The sequence below is a fragment of the Cercospora beticola genome, chromosome 6 (assembly GCF_033473495.1).
Source record: "Cercospora beticola chromosome 6, complete sequence".
Taxonomy (NCBI): Eukaryota; Fungi; Ascomycota; class Dothideomycetes; order Mycosphaerellales; family Mycosphaerellaceae; genus Cercospora; species Cercospora beticola.
The window spans coordinates 2,211,387-2,232,660 of NC_088940.1; the positions used below are offsets into that span (position 1 = coordinate 2,211,387).

The following is a 21,274-nucleotide window of genomic DNA, read 5'->3' on the forward strand; positions in this document are numbered from 1 at the left end:
CGCCGTCTAGAACGCAAGCCACACGCCGGACGTCAGCCATGCTGCTCCTGCGCCTTGTTTTCTCGGAACCAATGACACAAAGCTCTGCATCGTCGGCACAAACAGCAGCACTGGCGATCAGCACAACGCCCAACTTCCTTGATTTCTGCCCTACGATATGACGAACATGACGAAGTCCACCAGGACCCTATAGCCGATCATTGCGGCTCCAGTATTGCTTGTGTCCACGTGGATGCATGGCCAACGACATTCGTGCTTCAATGGGCGTAGAAGAGGGTCTTATGGCGTGACGTCGGGCTTGTGGCTTGCAGCGCAGCTTGAGCTGTATGCGCGACTTAGCTGGATGAGCTCTCTGTTTGAGTTTGGGGAGTCCAGAGCCATGGACGCGTGTATAAAGAGTGCTGAGTACTGCTACTCCTGCCCTCCTTCGCAATTCGAAGAATTTCAGATTACTTGGACTTTTTCACATAGAATTAACGAACAAGAAATCATACCATCATGTCTTACAACGATAACGACAACGACAACAGCTACGGAAGCTCTGGTGAGCTCCTCCATTGAAGCAAGCTATCGACAATCAAAAGCAGTCTTATCTGACGAGTACACAGGTCGACAAGGAGGTGACGCTGGCTACGGTGCCGGTCGTAGCTACGGTGTATGTACCTGATTGCGGAGCTTCGCTCATTGGCTCAGACGACAGACACTTATCAGTAGCAGGATGATGATGTCGGGCGCGAATCTGGCGTAAACGCCGATGGCAGCTACGGCTCCTCACGCAACGAAGGCCTAGGCGATTCATCCTACGGTTCTTCCAATCGTACTGGAGGAGGCGATTCATATGGTAGCAGCAACACCTATGGGAGCTCGGGACGCACGGGAGGAGACAGCTATGGAGTAAGTGACCCACTCCTTCAGATAACGGAGATATATGTTGAGCTACCTCGCTAACTCTTCTCACAGAGGTAAGCAACAATGGCAGAACTCTCTGGCACGACCAGTGGTCCAGGCTGGGGCAATAAGACATCAGGCACTGAGAACCTTCTTAGCTCCGACAACTACAACGACAACCGAAACCTGACCGAAAAGGCCAAAGACAAGTTGAGCAGCGATCGCACTGATCGACCCGACGATCCAGTATCAGGAACGAACTACGGACAGAGCGACAGCTACGGCTCGGGAAACAACACCTCCTCATACGGAGATTCTTCCTATGGAGGAAACGACAACCGCGGTCTAGCCGATAAGGCAAAAGACAAACTGTCCAGCGACCGATCTGATCGCCCAGACAATCCTGTTACAGGTACGCACTTCAATAGAAGCAAGCTAGCAATAGCCGAAAGACGTGTTATCTGACAAACATCCAGGCCGGAATTTCGACCAGGATACCAGCAGCAGTGGATATGGTGGCAACAACACCTCCTCATACGGAGATTCCTCATACGGAGGAAACGACAACCGCGGTCTAGCCGACAAAGCCAAAGACAAATTGTCCAGCGACCGATCCGACCGACCCGATAATCCCGTGACAGGCCGCAATTTCGATCAAGATACCTCCAGCAGTGGATACGGAGGCAACAACAACTCCTCTTCCAACTACGGCTCCTCAGGCAACAACGACAACCGCGGAATCGGCGAGAAGATCAAGGACAAGTTGTCCAGCAAGCGCTCTGATCAACCAGACGATCCGATTTCAGGAACGAACTACGGAGAGGACAGCTCCCGTGGCTCTTCGGGCGGAGGCTTGATAGATAAGGTCAAGGCGAAGATTGGTGGGAGCGGAAATAACAGGAATGATAATGACAGCTATGGTTCGTCTGGAAACACATACGGAGGATCGGACAGCTATGGATCTGGAAACAACAACGACAGGAATTACTAGGTTCCATACATTGAAGCAGCTGTGGGTATTGGCATGTAGTCTAGTATGAGATGAGATGAGACGAGTTGAACGAATGGATTATGAATTTGACGGCTGTGAAGCAGAACAAAATTCTCTTGTTATCTTTCAAGTTCATGAAGGCAAGGAATGCTTGCTATCTCAAGCTGACATTGATGTAGAAGCTTTTATCCTTCTACAATGGCTGATGCTAAGGATGTTGACAACTCATCTCACACGAAGAACAGAGTTCGACTTTTCGAGGCGAACAATCTCTGCTCAGCAAAGGTGCGATTCGACTCGACTGCTCATCGATAGCGGAATGATTGTGAGGTCGGGGTCCTGGTAGCATTCGCCTGGACTTACCCATGCCAATCTTCACGGCCGTTACATTACAACACGATACGTGCATCAGCTAGAGTCGAAATGCGGCAGGTTCGAGAAGGTAGAGCGCTGGGTCTGATCTCTCTAGGGATATGATTGTGATTTAGTCTAGGCTAATTGTGCTTGATGATGGTTCATATTCTTTTTCTGTTCTATGATGAAATGACTGTACACGATCTATGTCGCCTTCGGAGATCTCTTGCATCAGAGTTGCTGTTCTCCTCGGGCAAGTTCTGCAATTGGCTTGTGTAAGGCCACGGACACTAATACAATCCACTTGTGAAGGAAGCCCTAAACGTTCGTCATGGAACTCTGACACTGCACATCAATGTGATCAGAGTAAAGCAGAGCATGCATTGATCACGCGCTCTCTCTGCGCACATTACCCGTGGTTTGGACAACAAAGACCTCTCAAGAGCTACCGATTATTGTGCATGTCAGCTCCAATGGTTCTGCACTTCAGTTCAGTTGCTGGGTATAGCCAGAAAGCAGCGATCATGTTCGTCTATACTTGACCTTGGATCTCCCACACCGCTTCAAAGCCAGCATAATTCGAGCACGATCTCTGCAGCATCTTGCAGAACCCTACCTGTTGCGGCAACGTGGTCCGACAGCAGCCTCGTGAATCGTTTGCTCGGAGTTCTCTGTGCCAAGGATAGCGTGGTGTGCTAGGGTGTAGTTTGACATGACAGGCCAGGGTATGCTGAGCAGGATATGCGCCACCAGGACAGCATCGCCTACCATTCTTCTATACGGGTCTGTTTGGAGAGCTGGTGAAGGATGAGCTATGTTAGTGAAAATGCCTCGCTTGATGCTGTAAGAAAATGCAACCGGATGAAAGCGCGATGCATGGTCATCGTCAGTGGGCTTCAGCATCGCAGGAGATTCGTATCGCACTCCCACATGGCGTGGATTGCAGGTGATGTAGTGTCCGCTTTTCTGCTCGGCAGGCAGGTCAAATAGTCGTGCTCCCTCCTAAGAGGTCTCAGCCTGAGCCATTGCACTTGCAACTACCAGAACAGTATTGACCTCCAAGAGCATGAACGGCATGGCGTCTTACTTTCCTGAAGTCTCCAAGCCAGGTCTTGGATTTGCAGAACCGAGAGACCCACGCCTCCAGCCAGCGTGGCGCAACACTCTCGTCGCGTCGACAGGAGAGTTCGTGGGGACCTTCATGTTTCTCCTGATTGCATTCCTCGGTCACAGCGTAGCTGTAGAGCGGGCTGGTGACAGTGGACCAAACGGTGCAGCCTCAAGCCAAACCTTGGTATACATATCGCTTTGCTACGGGTTCTCGTTGCTGATCAATGCCTGGACGATGTTTCGTGTTAGTGGCGGATTGTTCAACCCTGCAGTCACGCTCGGGCTGGTGCTTGCTGGTAAGCTGGAAGTGATTAGAGGCGTCGTTTTCCTGCCGGTTCAAGTCGTCGCAGCAATGAGCGCTGCTGGCATCGTGAAAGCCATGATTCCGGGAGACATTCGGCAGGTCCAGACTACGCTCGCTGCCGAAGTCAGCATTGCACAGGGCCTGTTTCTCGAGATGGTGAGTTGATCTGGTGTTAAGTCAGACCAAGTTACTGACTCGTGTGCAGTTCCTCACTTCCATGTTGGTCTTCACCATCCTGATGCTGGCTGCAGAAAAATGGCGAGCAACGTTCATGGCCCCGATAGGCATCGGCATCGCCTTATTTATTGCCGAGCTTGCTGGTGCAGCTTACACTGGGGCCTCGCTCAATCCCGTTCGGTCTTTGGGGCCATGTGTCGCTGCAGGTGAGTTTCCCGGTTATTTCTGGATATACGTCGCTGGTCCGATGCTGGGAGCTGTGCTCGCGGGTGGCTACTACTGGTTCGTCCGATTCTTCAATTCGGGAAGAGAACGTTGATGTTCGAGACGGACAAGGTTCTGGTCGATAGACGAAGTAGAGAAGCGCCAAGGCAACGAGTTCATCAATACTGTAGCTCAATCAAACACGTGCGCTGGCCGCGGTTTGACAATAACAAGGCCGACGCGTGTCGGAAGCAAGTGTGAAGTGGCGTTCTCACAGCAGGAATGTAGAACTAAGTAGAATAGAGGGAGATCGGAGATTTCAGTTTCAAGCCGGAAGCGGCAAGCTGCTGGGGGGCATTTTGAAGACGGTTTGACGACGATCCATCGAATTCATCGTCGATGTGCTGTAACAAGGCCGCAATCAACCTGCTTTGTTGTTGCGGAGTGGGCATGAGTCGACAGCGACCTGTTCGTGTGTCGCCAAACTAGCGCGACGTGTATCGCTGCCTGCCGTGTTGTCGCGTGGGTGCTGTGCTGGTGCGCGCCGTCGATGCTGGCCGCCACGCCCGATCCCGACCATCGACAGCAACCGGGCAAGAACGAGCCAAGTTGCGCTCTAATGAGGCGTGCTGGCTGCCAGTATTCCGTCCGCTGACCACGCTGTCTCACCTTTACTCTCCTCTCTCTCCACCGGTGCAGTGATCAGTGACGGCGGCATCATTCAGCACCGCCTCGTGGCAGCTCCCTACGGACCAACCAATACCCATGGCGCCAGCGTGGCTTTGCTACACCCTGACACCTGCTCCCCAATCGTAAGCTCGGCCAGGGCGGGCATTGCAATGTGATGGCTCGCTTTTCCTTCCGGCCTATCTTGCGGAGGCTGTCCAGCAAGCACTCAACCACCGCCGCCTCCACCAAGAGCGATCCCAGCGACCACAGCACCGCCGCGACCTCCGCATCGCCCTCTCCATCCCCAGGCCCGCCGTCCTCCTCCAAGCCGCGGCGGGCCCGGAAATCCGCCTCACTTGCAAAGCTCAAGGATAAAGTCCGGCAGCTGGAAGACGGCGACCAACCTGCAGCTGCTGTCGCCGCCCACCAAGAGTCGCGTTCGAGCAGCGTGGGCGTGGTCGAAGAAGAACTCATTGCACCAGCAGCCAGCAGCAGCGAGAACGGCGGGCAGGCGCCGATCGGAGCGATTCACGCGGCTAGCCGACCCGACCAGCAATCTCACGCCGAGCCTGCCACACCACCACCTCCGCCATCCGCGCTCGCCCTGGACGGCGACACCTTGCCCGAGAACCCCCTGCTGGTCGTGGAAGAGCCCACTCCCGAGGCATTGGGTGCGCGAAGTGCTCGTCAGCGAGAACCGCCTCAGTGAGTTGTCCTGCGAGCGCTGTGATCGTGATCTCGATGTTGTGCATGGAGCTCCTCCGAGCTGTGTGTGCACATCGCGCTAAACCTTATGTTTCTGCAACCCATTCGAGATGCATGTTTTACGGACGCCAAATTTCACTAACACATGCTCTCCTATAGCCCCGGCTCACGACCAACTTCCTCATCATCGGGCACGCTGCAACGAGATCACGGCCTGAGCCTGCGACTGGCATACCCTCGCCCATCCACCGCAGTGCCGCAGAGCCCACGCCATCAAGCTTCAGCTCAACCGCGCCCTCGGAGCGTTGTGGGCAGCTCCGATGCCGACGTCGTAGACGCACTCACTGATCCTCCGCCCCAGCACGAGCCCACCCCTGCGAGCCCTTCGGTGCGTGCTCTGTCCGCAGCACCAAAAATGGCTGCTACAATGCATCGCAAGATCTGGGTGAAGCGGCCGAACGCATCAGCAACGCTGGTGCAGATCCGCGATGACGATCTGGTCGACGACGTGCGGGACATGATTCTGCGCAAGTATGCCAACTCGTTGGGCAAGACCTTCGACGCTCCAGATCTCACGTTGACCATCGTCACGCGCTCAGAACATGCTGGTCCACGGAGTTCACGCATGTTGGGACCTGAAGAGGAGATCTGCAGAACAATAGACTCATACTACCCAGGCGGCCAAACTGTCGATGAGGCACTCATAATAGACCTGCCACAAAAGCGGACTCCGCGTCCCTCGCCGAGAGCAATACACCACAGTTATCATGCCTTGGATGAGTTCAGGCCCCCGGAAACTGGTTCCGACTACTTTCCCCCGATGCCTGTCACCGTCCAGCCTGCACTGCCCAATCACATTGCTCGTGAACATCACGGATCGCTGTCGAGCGAGCACCCGAGGTCAATGGCAGTGCTGACCACAGGCCAAGTGCCTCCTCTCCCATCGCCTGGCACTGTCGGGCGCCGGCACCGCTCAGAACGCGAACACCGACCTCGAATAGGAAGGCAGCATACCTCCTCGCCTACCATCATCACGCATGCCTCGCACGCCGATCAAACAAACGTTCCTGCCTCGGCGGCCGCCTCTGCTCATCTGACCCGCTCGACTAGATCTCGAGTCGATTCCTCGGCATCGGAGGCCACACACCGACCTCACGATCCGCCGACCGCACCTCCTCTTCCCACTCCCCCAGCGCCAGAAGCTCCGCCAACAGGCAAACCCGGGTCTGGTCCCCCGACTCCAAACACGGGCGCTCTCAATGGCATGCGCGGCCCTCGACCCCGTAAAGCGCGCAGGTCTACACCCGATAAATTGTCATCCAAAGGACGAACGGGCACTCCTCATTTCGACACATATAATAGCATAGCAGGTCTGTCGAGCGTCCTAGATGGGTCGGTGCCGCCAATCAACGTGCTCATTGTCGAGGACAACATCATCAATCTCCGTATCCTGGAGGGCCTGATGAAGAGGTTGAAAGTTCGATGGCAGACAGCGATGAATGGGCAGATAGCGGTGGACAAGTGGAGGACAGGAGGATATCACTTGGTGCTAATGGACATTCAAATGCCAGTCATGAATGGATTGCAAGCTACGAAAGAGATCCGGAGACTGGAAAGAGTCAACGGGATAGGTGTTTTCAGCTCGACTCCCGGGAGTAATACCGAGAAAGGCCCATTGGACGCCAATGGCAGCGGTCAGGATCAGGAAAAGACCCATAATCCAGACGATGACAAGCTCGACATGTCGAAGGGCCTATTTAAGTCGCCCATCATCATCGTGGCGCTTACTGCATCCTCGCTGCAGTCCGATCGACATGAGGCACTGGCCGCCGGATGCAATGACTTCTTGACCAAGCCTGTTAATTTCGTTTGGCTTGAACGCAAAGTCAAGGAGTGGGGTTCGATGATGGCGATCATCGACTACGATGGATGGCGACACTGGAAAGACTTGGCTGAGCAAGAGAATGCGGGAAAGACTGAGGAACAAAAGCAAAAGGAGCGTGAGCAGGAGGAGAAGCAAAAGAAGAAGATGGAGAAGCTCGCTATATTGCAAGAAAAGCAGCGAAAGACCGCCGAGGCGCAAGCCAAGGAGAAGGAGCGAAAGAAGCGTGAGAGCATGGGAGAGCCACTGTCTCCGCCTGTTGCTGCGGAAGAGCCTCCGGTTGCCAACGGGATTGCTGAATGAGCATGCCCCACTTTGATGCGTTTTGATGTTTCGCGCAAGGCTGTGGAGCGTACTGCGAGGTTCTCGTGGGAGTCACCTTTTGCATAGCGGGCATACGAGCGATGGCGTTGTTGGAACACGTTGGATATTGAGCATTTTTGGGTCTTCCCTAGTGAGTGAGATGAGTGTGACAGCGGATACCCTATTCTTGCACATGCCGAGCTAGATTATTTTACATCAATTGTCTGACTTGAGGTCAGATTGAGCTCGTTACCTGGACTTTTCTGTCAATTGAGTGCTAATGATGTGAAATATGAAAGAGGGTAACCATTTTTGCAGAAGATCATACCATTTGCCGAAAACTAAACGATCAGACACGATTCTATCCTATGCTCTTCCCACTATCTCTTTATAAGATCAACCACGAAATCATCCTATGCTCTTTCTACTGCGTCTTTACAAGCGACCCCTCTATTCCCAATGCACAGTATCCATGAACTCCTTAATCCTCTCCGCCTCACCAACAACCTCCTTAATCACATGCCAAACATACTCCTGCGTAAAACTCATTTGTTCCGGCAAAGTCTCAATCAAATCACCCTCAGCCGTAACGAAAATCTCAAAAGCCGGCGAACGGCTACTCAATTCTTTGCAGAGAAGCTCTGCGAAATGGAAGTAGAGTGCGTCAGGGGATTCGAAATTCTGGCCTTCGAGAAGGAGGATACAATCGAATGTGGTGGTGATGAGGGTTTGGAAGACGAATTTCTCGTCTTCGATGGTGGTGAAGTAGGCGGATTTGTGGGCGAGGGTTGCGTTTGCGGTTTGGAGGAGTTGGGTTGTGAGGATGTTGGGTTCGATTAGGCAGGGGCGGGAAATATCATCGGTGACGGGGCGGGAGAAGGATGCGTCGGGAAGGCTATTACGCCAGCGAGCATACTGCACGAGGAAGCGGTTCATCCAGTCTGGATTTTCGACTTCGTCGAGGACGTAGTGGTGGTGGTTGGGTTGGAGACTTACTGGGAGGCCGAGGGTGGACTCTCTGGGAGTGACTTCGTGGCGTCTTGCTGCTTCGTCGACGAAATTTGCTTCTTCGCCGGTTTGTTCTTCACTCATGACCTGGTCTCCATGTGAGAAGTCTTCCATGTCGTCCAGTTGGCTTAAGTACTCGTGATTTTCCTCATCGGAAACGCTTTCCTGGTCCATGTCGTGGTCATGTTCGTAGAGCCTCTTTCTGCACGAGGGACAGTTACTGTGGTCTGTCAGCCAGCGAACGATGCATGTGCCGCAGTAGGCGTCTGTGTGAGAGCATACTGAGATCTTGGTTGGTTCGATGGCCTCGCTGATCAAGCAGATCAGACAGTCGGTTGGTGGGCACGGAACCAGTCCGTCGCCCATGAGAAAATCGATCTTCGGTGGTAGGGTCGTCATACTGTGATACCGAGCTGTAGGTGTGTCAAGAGATTTCAAGCGATGTGTTCGTTGATGTTGCTCGACCGGTTCCTGCGGGTCGAGGTGCTTGGTATGAGCAGAACGTACACAGGGTGGGTGTTCATATTTATGTAGATACCATGAGATGCTCTCACACTTCAGAATTCGTTTGACAGCCGCTACTCGGTGCATTGTTGGAAGTTGTGTTCTTTATTCTCTTGTGCCATTGTGAGTTTGGCTTGAAAGAAATTCGCGTGTTCCTTTATTCAGAGAGTGCATTGTATTTTGACCGCGGTAACTCAACTCAAGGAGGCCGAAGGAACGGAGAGGGCAGACTGAGCTAGTACCAGGACGTCCGATTCAATGGGTCAGCACAATCATTATCGGTTTGAGAGACATCGTGACCGCTGCAGTCGACAGTGCGTGAAAGTTGTCAGAAGTCGCACGAGTGCAGCAGGAAGAGGTTCGTGATGTTGCTGAAGACGACGACACGAAATGATTTCCACTAAGCACATTGTTGCGTGGTCTTCTGTAGTGAGTCTCCATATGTTGGAGAGAAGAACTTCGAAGCTGGAAGGCGCTCCGTGGAAAAAATAGCTGTTCGGCTGGCTTCCGGGCTGCCAACGAATCACCGCTGGCGGGCTCAGCCGGAGCTAGCTCATGTATGTCTTGGCTGTCGGACAAACGTCAGGCACGGACGTTCTTGCGCTTCGATGATGAATGGTGACTGCAGTGAGCAAGCTAGTTCATGACTCTCTCGGCTCGACAGATTCCCATTCACACTCTTTCTGGTGTCGTGCTCGTCGTATCCATCAAATAATTGATTGACGTCCCTCAAATCCCCATCAAATTTCACACCTATCAGGATCGACGGATGGCACTGAGAAGGAGCCAGGTGGGAGCTCTCACGTACGCGAAGACTCCGATACGTCCGGCGTTTTCTGCAGCTTCCAGCTTCCGTCTTACAACCATGCCACAACGCCTTCACCTCACATCCGGAGTTCCCGCAGCCATGTATTCGCATGCAAGACATTGCCGCCCGCCGCCCAGGCTAGGAATGCGATACCAAGATACCCGCTCCCCGCGACCGTTGCGAAGATGATGTGGCCTATGACGCATGGATCCAACACATCCATTCGACTAGGAAAGTGATCAGATTATTTGTAACTCCTTGTCATAGCGTACAAATCATCGATCTTACTCCCGTTCCCGGTCCACGTCCTCGTTTCCACTCTTCACTCGAAAACATACGCGTCCACCAATTCACCTCGTAACAGCAACAGTGAAGATGGACTTCCTCAAACGCAAACTCTCCGTCCGCAAACGCAGCAACACAGCAAGTTCCACCCAAAGCAGCACCATCACATCATCCGACTACGAGAACCGCAACCTCTCCCCCGCCGAACAACGCATGGAACAACTCAACGACGAACGCTACGAAAACGAATACCGACGCTCTCAAGACGGAACCCACGTCCCCTCTCCCACAAGATCCAAATCCTTCCGCAACAGAACGCCTCGAAAATCTTCTTTGACACGCTCACCGGCTTCATTCGTGAAATATGGTGGACCGGGATTGAATGCTCCGGGTAATATGAAGAACGATTCGGAGGGGAATGCATTTGGGATTTCGGCGGGGGAAGTACCGCCTTTGCCGTTGAATGCGCATGTGCATGGTGATGGGCAGATTAGTGATTTTGAGAGGTATAGGTTGCAGACTTTGAGTCGGGATCCGGTGCATGAGGGGACGGGGAGTGAGAGGAGGGGTGGAGGGTTGGAGGGGGTTGTGGAGGTGGAGGGACGGTAGACGAGGCACTGGGTTGTGAGCGACTGCAGATCATTTGAGGGTTACATGGAAGGGAGGAGGGGAGTTGAGTGGGAACAATGCGTTGCTCTCAACGGTATGGGAACGGAGAAAAGGGAAACTTTGGGGCACTTTCACATAAATGTGAGAGTGATGCCAAATGCGCAGGACGCAATTTTGGCAAAAGGGCGAATGGGTGCATTCTGTTGCATCTCGTAGGGTGGAGCATGGCATCAAGGCGGATTTCATCTATGCATCGACGCATCGGCATCATCGATTTCATATGTACCCGGCATCAAATTGCCATATTTGTGGTGGTACCAATTCGACCTTCTGTTCTCGATTCCCATCACATTGGCCATTGCAACCGGCGCACTAGTCAACGTCCTTCTCTCGATGCCCAAGCGAGCCAGGCCCATCAGAGACATCGTTGCCATCTTCAAACTCCGACAGGTTCACAAGACTGTCACACTAGCTCTTGTACGTGGGTGGATCGGCCAAGACCCAAACGTTTGCATGTCTTATCGTCCTTAAGCTCACGCAGTACCAGTGGTAGCGATGAGCCCCAAACCATCTCAAACGTTTCCTCTCATCTTTGAGTGGCTTGCAATAGTGGTAGACTAGCCCATGGCCGTGGTTGTACAATTCTCTCCAGCACGTGCTATAATAGTGCTGTGCACGAATCATGGAGCTCAACGCTGCCAATTGCCTCGAACTCTTCTATTGAGAGTGCGGATTGGCTGGTCCGCACATTTTTCTATTCGTCGCTGAGATCCACAATGCCGCCATGTCTACCACGTCTCTTGCTTGTAGCGGCCGCTCTTCTCCATGTTCTCCAGGTATGCCTCGGCTTCTTCTGCAGACATTGCGCCGTGTTCCATAAAAGCATCTATCAATGCTTGACGAACACCTTTGGGCATGTTCCCAGACGATCCGCAGACATAGACTTTGCCGTGCTTCTGTAACAGAGCTTCGCAGACCTTGTTTCCATTGGCTCGAATCTGGTCTTGGACGTATTGTCTCGGCTTGTCCTGGTCACGAGAGAAGGCGGTGCAAACAGCAAGTCCATCGTTTTCCGCGAATGCCCGCCATTCGTCGCGGAAGAAGTAGTCGCTGTTCTCGTTGCGACAACCAAAGAAAAGAATATCACCAGTCAGAGACGTCGGATCCTTTCCACTTTGCGCTTCCTGTGCCCATAACAGTCGCTCATGGACCATCGAACGCATTGGCGCCAGCCCGGTACCAGGCCCGACCATGACCACGGGAACCTCAAGTTCTGAAGGCCGGACGTCGAGATAGCCTGCCTGGAGCCCAATACTGATCTTCTGATTCTCCTTCAATGTGGCGATGTACCTCGTGCACACGCCGTATCGCCTGCGATACTTAATGATCGGACTGGGAGGGTCGACAATGGCAATCAAGAGCTGTACCCTTGTGCGGCCACTGTCGTCAGCCTTCAATGCGCCACCACTAGCAATACTGAACTGCCGGCCTCGCATGATAGGAAGCGCGGTCAGCGCGTATTGCCAAGGGATTTTGATAAGGGTAAAGTCCATCATAGCTTCGACTATCGTTCGTTTCGGTCGCGTGGTGTAGTCCCACAGCTCATCGATCAGCTCTGGATTGGCAAGCTCTAGTAAACGCTCCTTTTGATACGCCTCATCTTCTGTACTTTCCCCAGCGAAATGCACCAATCCGGCGAAAAATGATCTCCGAGGTATGGACATGATGTCGAGTACATTCTCCAGTAGCCATCGTAAGGTCAGATTCACTTCTGATAACTTGAAATTCCGCAACGGCGAAGGCGTGGAGAGCTTGTTGTTCAACATATCTTGATTGGTAATGAGCGACAGCGGAAGGTCTGCGACATCTTGCCACTTCATTAGTTCGATGAAAGCTTGCACGTCTTCCGGGAAGTTCTTGGGATATATCACTGCGACCGCGCCTGGACCATAAGTCACCTGCTCCTCAACGCGGAGATCTAGCAGTCTCACATCCTGGAAATGCTTCGTAGGCGTAATGCGATCGTTGTGCTCAATATGGGCAGCATATGAGCCGACTACTGGCAGCAGAGATGAAGACGGTAGGCCCGCATCCGCCGAGTCTGCGCTTGCATCCGTGGTACTGTGCACGCCATTGATATTCAGGTTAGCATGTAGCACATCTCCAGCCGGCTGTGCCACAAGCTTCCATTTGGGCTCGACAAAGAAGTCATCTGCTATCGGCTCGACGTCGTCGGCCAGAGGAAATGCTTCCAATAACTTCTGCTTGAGCTGCACGATCCATTCACGAAAGCCCGCACTGTGACCCTCTGGATGTTGTTCGTTGCCTTCACCTCGTTCGCAAAAGCTCTGTGCTCCAAGTTGGGTGAGGCGGCCGCAGACGAGACGATGGGCCACATTGTACTGTGCATATGAGCTGTCACCAAGACCAAAGGAAGAGAAACGAAGTCTACGGAAAATGCCCGGCTTCAAGGCGCTGCTGAGCAGCTTCTTCCAAAAGCCGCGGGCATTCTGTGGCATCTCACCTTGTCCGGTGGTGGAGATGGAGAAGATGACTATCGTCGGCCGCAAGAGGTCTTTCAACACGACCGAGTCGAGGTCGAGGACGGTCGTGTCGAATCGCAGACGTTCAGTCATGCGACCAATCTCCTCTGCCACATCCTGAGCATTGCCTGTCTCAGAGCCATAGAGAATCAGGGCAGTGCGCGGCGGGCTCCTGCGTCTTGCCGCATCAGCGTCGTGATCCTGGCGGAGGAAGAAGGCATCGGCTGCCGTGTCACACGCGCCTACTGCTGCAGTGCTGGCGACTGTGGCGAGTGCGAGGGAGGTGGTGTTGTGGTGCCGTACCGTTGACTCTGCCTGCCCTCAGCAACGCCCGCTCCTGCTGCTGCATCGTGGCCAGTGCTTTCCGTGAATGGCATCGTGAGGGCGGTGTAGCGACAAACTCATTGGCACATGTGCAGGGGCCGAAGAGCAAATGTGCTGCTGAGGCTCGATCATCGTCGCATGATGGGTCGAGCGGTGGCGGCCACGGGCAAAAATTCACCAGCATGCACACGACATGGCCGGGTCGAGTGAGCGTCATTGGCTCCGTTCACTTTAGCTCCCGCCTCCAGTTGCGCCTGCTGTGCGGCGAAGGCAGGGGTCCCGCTTGGCATGCGAAATGTTGATGATTCTCGAACTCCTTTCCGACGCTTCTCCTTCTCTCCATCGTCAATCAACAACACCATCACCACAACACCCAAAATCTCACGATCAGGCCACGAAGCTAGCCACGACAACTCTCCGTACGTCGCCCCCGCAGAAACGCCGCGCACGCGACAAGCGCATCGTCCTGACTGACACACTTTCTACAGCTTGACAATCTGTTTCCATCAGCGGACCAGGGCACCTAGTTTCCTTAACCACCACACGACCCCAGTCAATACCATACCCACAAAGACCTTTTTCGTGTCATCAACCTGCAAACAATATGTCTGTTGAAGCTGCCACCGCCCAATTGGCAAACACCACCCTCAACGAGCCTACCGGCACCGCGGAAGGCGCCAGTGTCGGAGCTGGCGGCGACAAGCCCATCAACGCATCACAGAATGAGGCTGTCATCGCAAGCGCCGCCGAGGGTCGGCGACTGTATATCGGAAACCTCGCGTACGCGACCACCGAGGGAGAGTTGAAGGAGTTCTTCAAGGACTACCTTGTGTACGTTGCACCTGCCGCCTCGTTGCACAGGAAGTCGCGTGCTGACTGTTATTACAGCGAAACCACTTCGATCCCAACCAACCCACGCACGACTCGCCCAGTCGGATACGCCTTCGTTGACGTGTCCACCCCTACCGAGGCTGAGCGTGCCATCAACGAGTTGAACGGCAAGACCATCCTGGATCGCAAGGTCTCCGTCCAGCTCGCCCGCAAGCCAGAGCCTGCTGCCGAGAAGACTGCCACATCCGAGAACGCAGAGGGTGGTGAAGGCCAACAGCGTCGCCGCTCATCTACCCGTGGCCGTGGTCGCGGCCGTGGACGAGGTGGACGCGCAGGTCGTGGAGGCCGCAAAGGCGCTGAGACCAACGGCGAGGCTACCGAGGGCACCAACGGCCCCACCAACGTTCCTGCTGCTGTCAACCCACTGACACAGACCACAAACGAGGCTCTTACCGGCCAAGAGGGCGAGGAGGGTACCATCACCGTGGACGGCAAGCAGGGCAAGTCCCGTGCCCCACGCGAGCCACGCAAGCAACGCGGACCTCCAGAGGACGGCGTTCCAAGCAAGACGAAGATCATGGTTGCCAACTTGCCTTACGATCTTCGCGAAGAGAAGGTATGTTTCCACTGAGTCTCAGAGTAATCGTTCCTGCCTGATGCTGACCTTTTAGAAGCTGCTTGAGATCTTCGCCGACTACCAGCCCACCTCCGCTAAGATTGCGCTCCGCCCCATCCCCAAATTCATGGTTCGCAAGCTTCAGGCACGCAACGAGCCACGCAAGGGTCGCGGCTTCGGCTTCGTCACGCTCGCTAGCACCGAGCTCCAACAGAAGGCTTGCGAGGACATGAACGGCAAAGAGATCGAGGGACGTGAAATTGCCGTTAAGGTCGCGATTGATAGCCCAGGCAAGGAGGACGAGGACCCAAACGCACCAATTGGCGAGACTGGCGTTGACGCCGAGCCATCGACTGCTGAGGGCTCTGCCAACGTCAACACTGCCACTGCTTGAGCGGGAGATTCTCGCTAGCGCGCCTGAAAATCTGTCTTGCCTCTCCTCCACTTCTTGCCTGTTCTATGCAGCATCTTGGCTATCTGGTATGGACATACGCTGCAGAGTTCTGGGCGAAATCGGGCTGCGGTGGGACAAACGAAAGGAAGAAGAACACCGCTCAATGTTGACATCGATTTGAACATGAGATGCGACGAGTTTATGCCATTCTGCACATTGTATTCGATGTAGTTTTAGATATGAACACATTGAGACAACCTGGTTGTGCAAGTTTTCAACTCCAGAACTTGGTCCGGGGCTTGTGGTTTGCGTGTTTGCATGTGCATATCGGTGAAGCTTTGTTGTATGCATCCTTGCCCTCGGCTCTGCACGTCCCCACAAAATCGTCTGAGCTCTTGTTTCTTATGCCGAGATCGCATAGCCGTAACTGACGTCTTCTTTGACAGAAACCGTCCGAGAACTGTCTGCATTACTTCAGAACAGCAAACATGGCCACCAAACTACGGATATTGGTGCCAGTGAAGCGTGTCATTGACTATGCTGTAGGCTCGCCCTCCAATGGTATCGCACCCTGCTGGGCAACGACTGAATCGTGTCATGACAGGTCAAACCTCGCGTCAACAAGGCCCAGACGGGCGTCGAGACGAACGTCAAGCACTCGATGAATCCGTTCGACGAACTTTCGATCGAAGAGGCCGTCCGTATGCGCGAAGCGAAAAAGCCTGTCGAGGACATCCTTGCTTTCTCCGCTGGGCCAGCCAAGAGCCAGGACATTCTGCGCACTGCGATGGCTATGGGTGCCGATCGGGGCATTTTGGTGCAAGAAGACAAAGTGGAATTGGAGCCCTTGGGTGTCGCGAAACTGCTGAAGAAGGTCGTGGAGCAAGAAGACCGGAATCTGGTCATTCTGGGCAAGCAGTCGATCGACGATGATGCGAATCAGACGGGACAAATGCTTGCGGGGCTCCTCAACTGGCCGCAAGCGACACAAGCTAGCAAGGTCGATATTGCAGACGACGGAGCGGTCACTGTGACGAGGGAAGTGGATGGCGGAGTGGAGACTTTGAAGGCCAAGCTGCCCATGATTATCACCACGGACCTGAGGTTGAACGAGCCGAGGTATGCGTCGCTGCCGAATATTATGAAGGCGAAGAAGAAGCCGTTGGACAAGAAGACGCTCAAGGACTATGGGCTAGACGGCGAGAAGAGGCTGAAGACGATCAAAGTCGCTGAGCCAGCGGCGAGGCAAGGCGGCGGTAAAGTGGAGGACGTCGATGGCATGATCTCGAAGCTCAAGGAATTGGGCGCGTTGTAGAGTGGACTCGGTATACGATTGAATGCCATACACGTGTACATAGGCGTGGTGTTGGTGCGAGGCAAGGTGAGTTGTTGCCTGATCTGTCCTTGGTACCGCAGGCTGCTGCCGCAGCCTTGCCACTAGAATTGGCAATCTGATGGAGTTGATACTTCTGATTTTGCGCATGCTGGCAGCTAAGCTTCTGCTTCCCCATGCCACAACAGCTTTCCTCTTTTTCGAAACTCGTTGCTGCTAATCTCGCACCTTCATACTCACAGGGAGCGGATTCGAGAACGCGCGCGCGACCACGCGAGCCACCAAGCGCTGGAGCGACGGCGCGCTTCAGCGATACGAAGTGCGTGCGGCCGTTACTGGACGACCACGTGAAGCGCTGGGCGCCTTCACTTGCGCTCACCTCGCGCTGCATTTGCTGGAGTCATAAGCGAGCTTTCTCCTGCCATCCATCACACCCACAACGTCCTTCGACGTGTCGCCACCACCGCGCAACGACACGCGGTCGTCAGCGAATGCACTCACTGCTCTAAAGGTCTTGGCCTCTTCGTACACATTATTTTGGCTTCCAAGGACAGCGCACCGCGCCGGATCGGACATCGCACATTTGGCAAACCACTGGATTCAAAATGGCTGCTATCGAGGGGCTTACAGTGACGCAGAACGTCGACCTTCAGGGCGTCAATGTCGGCGACCTCATCTTCGTGGAGAAGGTCGAGTACGACTCAGATGACGACGCGGAGTACGAGAGCGACGAGGAGAATGAATCCGATCGTGATGAAGACGGCGACGAGTACGGCGATGATTCAAGCTCCACCAGCGACGACGATGAGAGCGATGCCGACGACGGCGAGTCCGTCAAGCCAACCATGTAAGTAGGCGATGGAGCATTTTTCTTCGCCCCCATTTCAGGCGCAAGCAGTGAAATGCAGCTTGACGGAAGATCAGCTAGACGCAAGCATTTCGGAGATACATGCTAATGGAGCTCAATAGGTACATCATCGTAAGCATCACCAAAGATGCTGACGAGATCGTCGACATCAGCATCGCACCCTTGGCTTTCAGCGACAAAGTCGGTGCCCAGTATGGAGGACACAACTACCATATCTTCGGAGATCGGTGCGGGGCATCCCATGAATGTGAGTATCACCGTTTGGTGTCCCCGTTCGATTATACAAATGACGGAATCTGAGTCCCATTGGCTCAACTGCACCACGGCATCCCTCACGGGAGCCCTTCATATGCTGACCATCTTTTCAGGCGACGAAACGTGCCCCTTTGCCACTAGTATCAAACAGGTTGCCTCGGATGCTTCCGTCTTCTTGGTAAGTCCAACTGGTGACTACATCAGGAGCGTCATCATGTCCCCTCGGCGTTGTTTGGATACTTGCACGAACGGATTTCTCGATAGTCTTTCTTGCCTCAGCGACATGGTGGAGAACTATACCCCGGAGATGTTGGTGTACGAGCAGAGCAATGCGGGAGTGGTCCCGGCATTCTTGGAGAAGCCGCTCTGCCCCGTGTGTATTGGGCCAGGTCTTCTGCAAGAGCAACAAGGTCTTCAACATGATTTGTTGGTGAATAACCTTATGCGCTTCACGGCAATTGTCGATTACCACGGCATGGTTGCAGCGCGCCGCAATGCTCTCGGCTATCAGTTCGTCCAGTTTGATGAGCGGCGTTGGGGTATGGCATTTGGGGACATGCTCTCGGAGGACCAAGACGGATATGACGACGGTAAGTGAAGACACCCTGTGCATCTTCATCCTGTGATTCAACCCACTGGCTAGTGCGGCGGCGGCAGCAAGCGCAAATGCGCGAAGGTGAGACGCGATGGAAATGAACATCCCCTGACACTTACTCTAGGAGAATACGAGCACTGGGCAGAGGCCCAAGATCCTAATGCCATCGTGAACCTTCAGCCAGCTTCTAAAGAGACGATCGCCGCCCTTCCTCGAAAGAAGCGTAGCGAGGTCACATTCCAGGGAGAAGATGAGCTGTGCCCGATCGATCTACAGTCATTCGAGAGCGACTGTACACTGCTGCAACTTTCATGTGGCCACAAGTATCACGAGGAATGCCTTGTTCAGTGGCTTCGACACCACAACACTTGTCCGGTTTGCCGTGAAGTTGTCCCCGATGTCAATGGCGAGCAAGAGGGCAAGGCGAGGCCAGAGGTTACCTCAGGTAAGTTCAAATCATCACAGAACCTGCACTGTGCAGTAGCTCTAATTGCAGGGCGGAAAGCTGTGGTCGGGCGCTTGACTTCATAAACAAAGGAATTGTCATATCTGTCTGAGACATGCTAATCTTCTCTGGAACAGCTGCAATGCGCATGAGTCTACAAGAAGCACTCACATCACTGGGTTCCGCCGAGGATGCTGATTTCGATGCCGTCGACCAAGAGATGCTGCCTCTCATCTTCGAGAGCGCACGCGTGGACCGACCGGGCTGGCGTACTGAGACCGCAATCGCCAGAATCCAGGCTGAAATTACTCTTCGTGCTGCTGATGCAGAGGAGAATGAGGCTGACGGAGCAGTGCCGATCCAGAATGAGAACGAGAACAAGGGCGAGGACGAAGTCATGGCTGACGAATAGGTCGACAAACCGAGCCGAAGAAGACGCTCAACATCTTAGCGAGGGCGCACCGGAGTACTTGGCTATGCCTCAGCAAGAAGTCTGTGGGTTATATTGGAACTGGCTCTTCATGACAAACCTGGCTGGGTATGTGTCTGCGCTGGATACACCTGCCCGCTACCTGAACCTCTGCCGAGGTTTAGTGGGCCATACAAGTTGGTCGGGATCATGGGAAGAGAAGACAGCGCAAATATTCTAAGATGGGCGCACATGGCTTCTTACAATGCGCCATAGCGTTTCGAGCATGTCACAAATGACAGCAGTGTTCTTCTCATGTTCCACCATATTCCATACCTCCGTGACTTCATCGTGACCCTAACTCCGGCTATCGCCGTCTCTCGTCTTCACAGCTTCACTACTAAGCTGGACCTCGCCCGTTCTCCATTCTCATGACGTCTGACCTCCATCTCCGCCTTCCAGAACCTGCGAAATGGCGTCGCAAAGAATAGCAGCGTCTTTGCGAACGCTGCTGAGGGCCGGTCCTCGAAACACTCCCAGCTACTCCACCTCGACCATCAACGCGCGTTACCAGCCTTCTCTACACGCTTCCGGCACCTTACAACGAGCCCGCCCTACCACACGAACACAATGGCACGACATATACCGCAGCGCACAACGAAACGCCTTCTCCTCAGCCTCCCGAACCCGACCTCGAAGCAACACAAACTGGCAGCGCGCCTGGCAGCAGTCGCATAACCAACAAAAACGCCAATATGCCCGCCCCATGTTCAACCAAAGCCAATTCCAAATGGCCTCAACTCTCCTCCGACGCTGGGCAGCCCGCCCAACCTTCTACTACGAAGTCGCCTTCCTCTCCGGCGGAGTCGTAGGAATCTACATTTACAACCTCGAAACAGTCGCCGTTTCCGGCCGGAAACGCTTCAATATTATAAGCCCCGAAACAGAGAAAAAGATGGGAATACAATCTTATCAGCAAGTTGTACAAGAATATGGACGACAGATTATGCCGCCGAGTTCGAAGGAACATCGCATGGTGGAGAGGGTTTTGCAGAGGTTGTTGCCGCATTGTGGATTGGAAGGTGAGGAGTGGGAGGTTCATGTTATTAATGATGATATGAAGAATGCGTTTGTGGTGCCTGGTGGGAAAGTTTTTGTGTTTCGAGGGATATTGGATGTTTGTCAAGGGGAAGATGGTTTAGCTGCTGTCTTGGGCCATGAAATCGCACATAATGTAGCTCATCACGCTGCAGAGCGAATGAGTCAATCGGCGTGGATGTTGCCTCTGGTGTTGGTCGGATGGCTTTTTGGGATCGATCCGAATATTTCTGGGCAAGTGGGACAGATTGCTTTCAGTTTGCCGGGAAGTCGGAGTCAGGAGCAAGAGGCGGATTATATTGGACTGTTGATGATGGCAGAGAGTTGTTTTGATCCGCAGGCGGCGGTGGGACTCTGGGAGAGGATGGAGGCGGAGGAGAAGAGGATGGGTGGGGCGCCGCCGCAGTTTATGAGCACGCATCCGAGCAGTCATAATCGGATGGAGCAGATTAGGGAGTGGTTGCCGAAGGCTGAGGCGAAGATGGACGCGGCCGGATGCTCGAATGTGAAAGGCTATTTGGGAGGTTTCACTCAGGCTGCTGACTTGGAGACATTTGGCATGAGTGGCGGTGGTGGCCGATGGGGATGAAGGACCTCCCTGTACTGGATTGACGATCCCCACTCAAGAAGTGGACCCTTCTTTACTCCTACGATAACGAAGTTACACTATGGCCTTAGCGCTGCTCGATCTTCCACTGTGGACTGCGCGTTCGCACAAGCTCGAGGCGAGCATAGCACTGGCCACCAGAACATCAACAGCGG

General features: G+C 53.9%; 11 protein-coding genes across 11 annotated transcripts; 9 read left to right on the forward strand and 2 right to left on the reverse strand.

Moving 5' to 3' along the window:
- Positions 1-498: 498 nt before the first annotated feature.
- On the forward strand, positions 499-948 carry RHO25_009939 (uncharacterized protein; the record flags this gene model as incomplete). Its single annotated transcript, XM_023601460.1, has 3 exons — positions 499-544; positions 609-655; positions 718-948. 3 exons carry the CDS (start codon positions 499-501, stop codon positions 946-948), a joined length of 324 nt encoding a protein of 107 aa, XP_023453971.1.
- Positions 949-972: 24 nt separating this feature from the next.
- RHO25_009940 (uncharacterized protein) lies at positions 973-1,879 on the forward strand (the record flags this gene model as incomplete). Its single annotated transcript, XM_023601461.2, has 2 exons — positions 973-1,300; positions 1,365-1,879. 2 exons carry the CDS (start codon positions 973-975, stop codon positions 1,877-1,879), a joined length of 843 nt encoding a protein of 280 aa, XP_023453968.1.
- Positions 1,880-3,299: 1,420 nt separating this feature from the next.
- RHO25_009941 (uncharacterized protein) lies at positions 3,300-4,143 on the forward strand (the record flags this gene model as incomplete). Its single annotated transcript, XM_023601462.1, has 2 exons — positions 3,300-3,803; positions 3,853-4,143. The coding sequence occupies 2 exons, from the start codon at positions 3,300-3,302 to the stop codon at positions 4,141-4,143; spliced, it is 795 nt and encodes a 264-aa protein (XP_023453969.1).
- Positions 4,144-4,872: 729 nt separating this feature from the next.
- Positions 4,873-7,587, forward strand: RHO25_009942 (uncharacterized protein; the record flags this gene model as incomplete). The annotated part of the gene is made up of 2 exons (XM_023601463.2): positions 4,873-5,402; positions 5,562-7,587. 2 exons carry the CDS (start codon positions 4,873-4,875, stop codon positions 7,585-7,587), a joined length of 2,556 nt encoding a protein of 851 aa, XP_023453977.1.
- A 450-nt stretch (positions 7,588-8,037) lies between these two features.
- RHO25_009943 (uncharacterized protein) lies at positions 8,038-8,769 on the reverse strand (the record flags this gene model as incomplete). Its single annotated transcript, XM_023601464.2, has 1 exon — positions 8,038-8,769. The coding sequence occupies one exon, from the start codon at positions 8,767-8,769 to the stop codon at positions 8,038-8,040; it is 732 nt and encodes a 243-aa protein (XP_023453978.2).
- Positions 8,770-10,282: 1,513 nt separating this feature from the next.
- Positions 10,283-10,801, forward strand: RHO25_009944 (uncharacterized protein; the record flags this gene model as incomplete). The annotated part of the gene is made up of 1 exon (XM_023601465.2): positions 10,283-10,801. One exon carries the CDS (start codon positions 10,283-10,285, stop codon positions 10,799-10,801), a length of 519 nt encoding a protein of 172 aa, XP_023453401.1.
- Positions 10,802-11,589: 788 nt separating this feature from the next.
- Positions 11,590-13,721, reverse strand: RHO25_009945 (uncharacterized protein; the record flags this gene model as incomplete). Its single annotated transcript, XM_023601466.1, has 2 exons — positions 11,590-13,516; positions 13,591-13,721. 2 exons carry the CDS (start codon positions 13,719-13,721, stop codon positions 11,590-11,592), a joined length of 2,058 nt encoding a protein of 685 aa, XP_023453400.1.
- Positions 13,722-14,272: 551 nt separating this feature from the next.
- On the forward strand, positions 14,273-15,509 carry RHO25_009946 (uncharacterized protein; the record flags this gene model as incomplete). The annotated part of the gene is made up of 3 exons (XM_023601467.2): positions 14,273-14,499; positions 14,557-15,115; positions 15,174-15,509. 3 exons carry the CDS (start codon positions 14,273-14,275, stop codon positions 15,507-15,509), a joined length of 1,122 nt encoding a protein of 373 aa, XP_023453403.1.
- Positions 15,510-15,997: 488 nt separating this feature from the next.
- On the forward strand, positions 15,998-16,824 carry RHO25_009947 (uncharacterized protein; the record flags this gene model as incomplete). Its single annotated transcript, XM_023601468.2, has 2 exons — positions 15,998-16,051; positions 16,114-16,824. 2 exons carry the CDS (start codon positions 15,998-16,000, stop codon positions 16,822-16,824), a joined length of 765 nt encoding a protein of 254 aa, XP_023453402.1.
- Positions 16,825-17,447: 623 nt separating this feature from the next.
- RHO25_009948 (uncharacterized protein) lies at positions 17,448-19,417 on the forward strand (the record flags this gene model as incomplete). Its single annotated transcript, XM_023601469.1, has 5 exons — positions 17,448-17,689; positions 17,812-17,957; positions 18,079-18,555; positions 18,685-19,005; positions 19,143-19,417. 5 exons carry the CDS (start codon positions 17,448-17,450, stop codon positions 19,415-19,417), a joined length of 1,461 nt encoding a protein of 486 aa, XP_023453405.1.
- Positions 19,418-19,886: 469 nt separating this feature from the next.
- Positions 19,887-21,101, forward strand: RHO25_009949 (uncharacterized protein; the record flags this gene model as incomplete). The annotated part of the gene is made up of 1 exon (XM_023601470.2): positions 19,887-21,101. The coding sequence occupies one exon, from the start codon at positions 19,887-19,889 to the stop codon at positions 21,099-21,101; it is 1,215 nt and encodes a 404-aa protein (XP_023453404.1).
- Between the last annotated feature and the right edge of the window lie 173 nt (positions 21,102-21,274).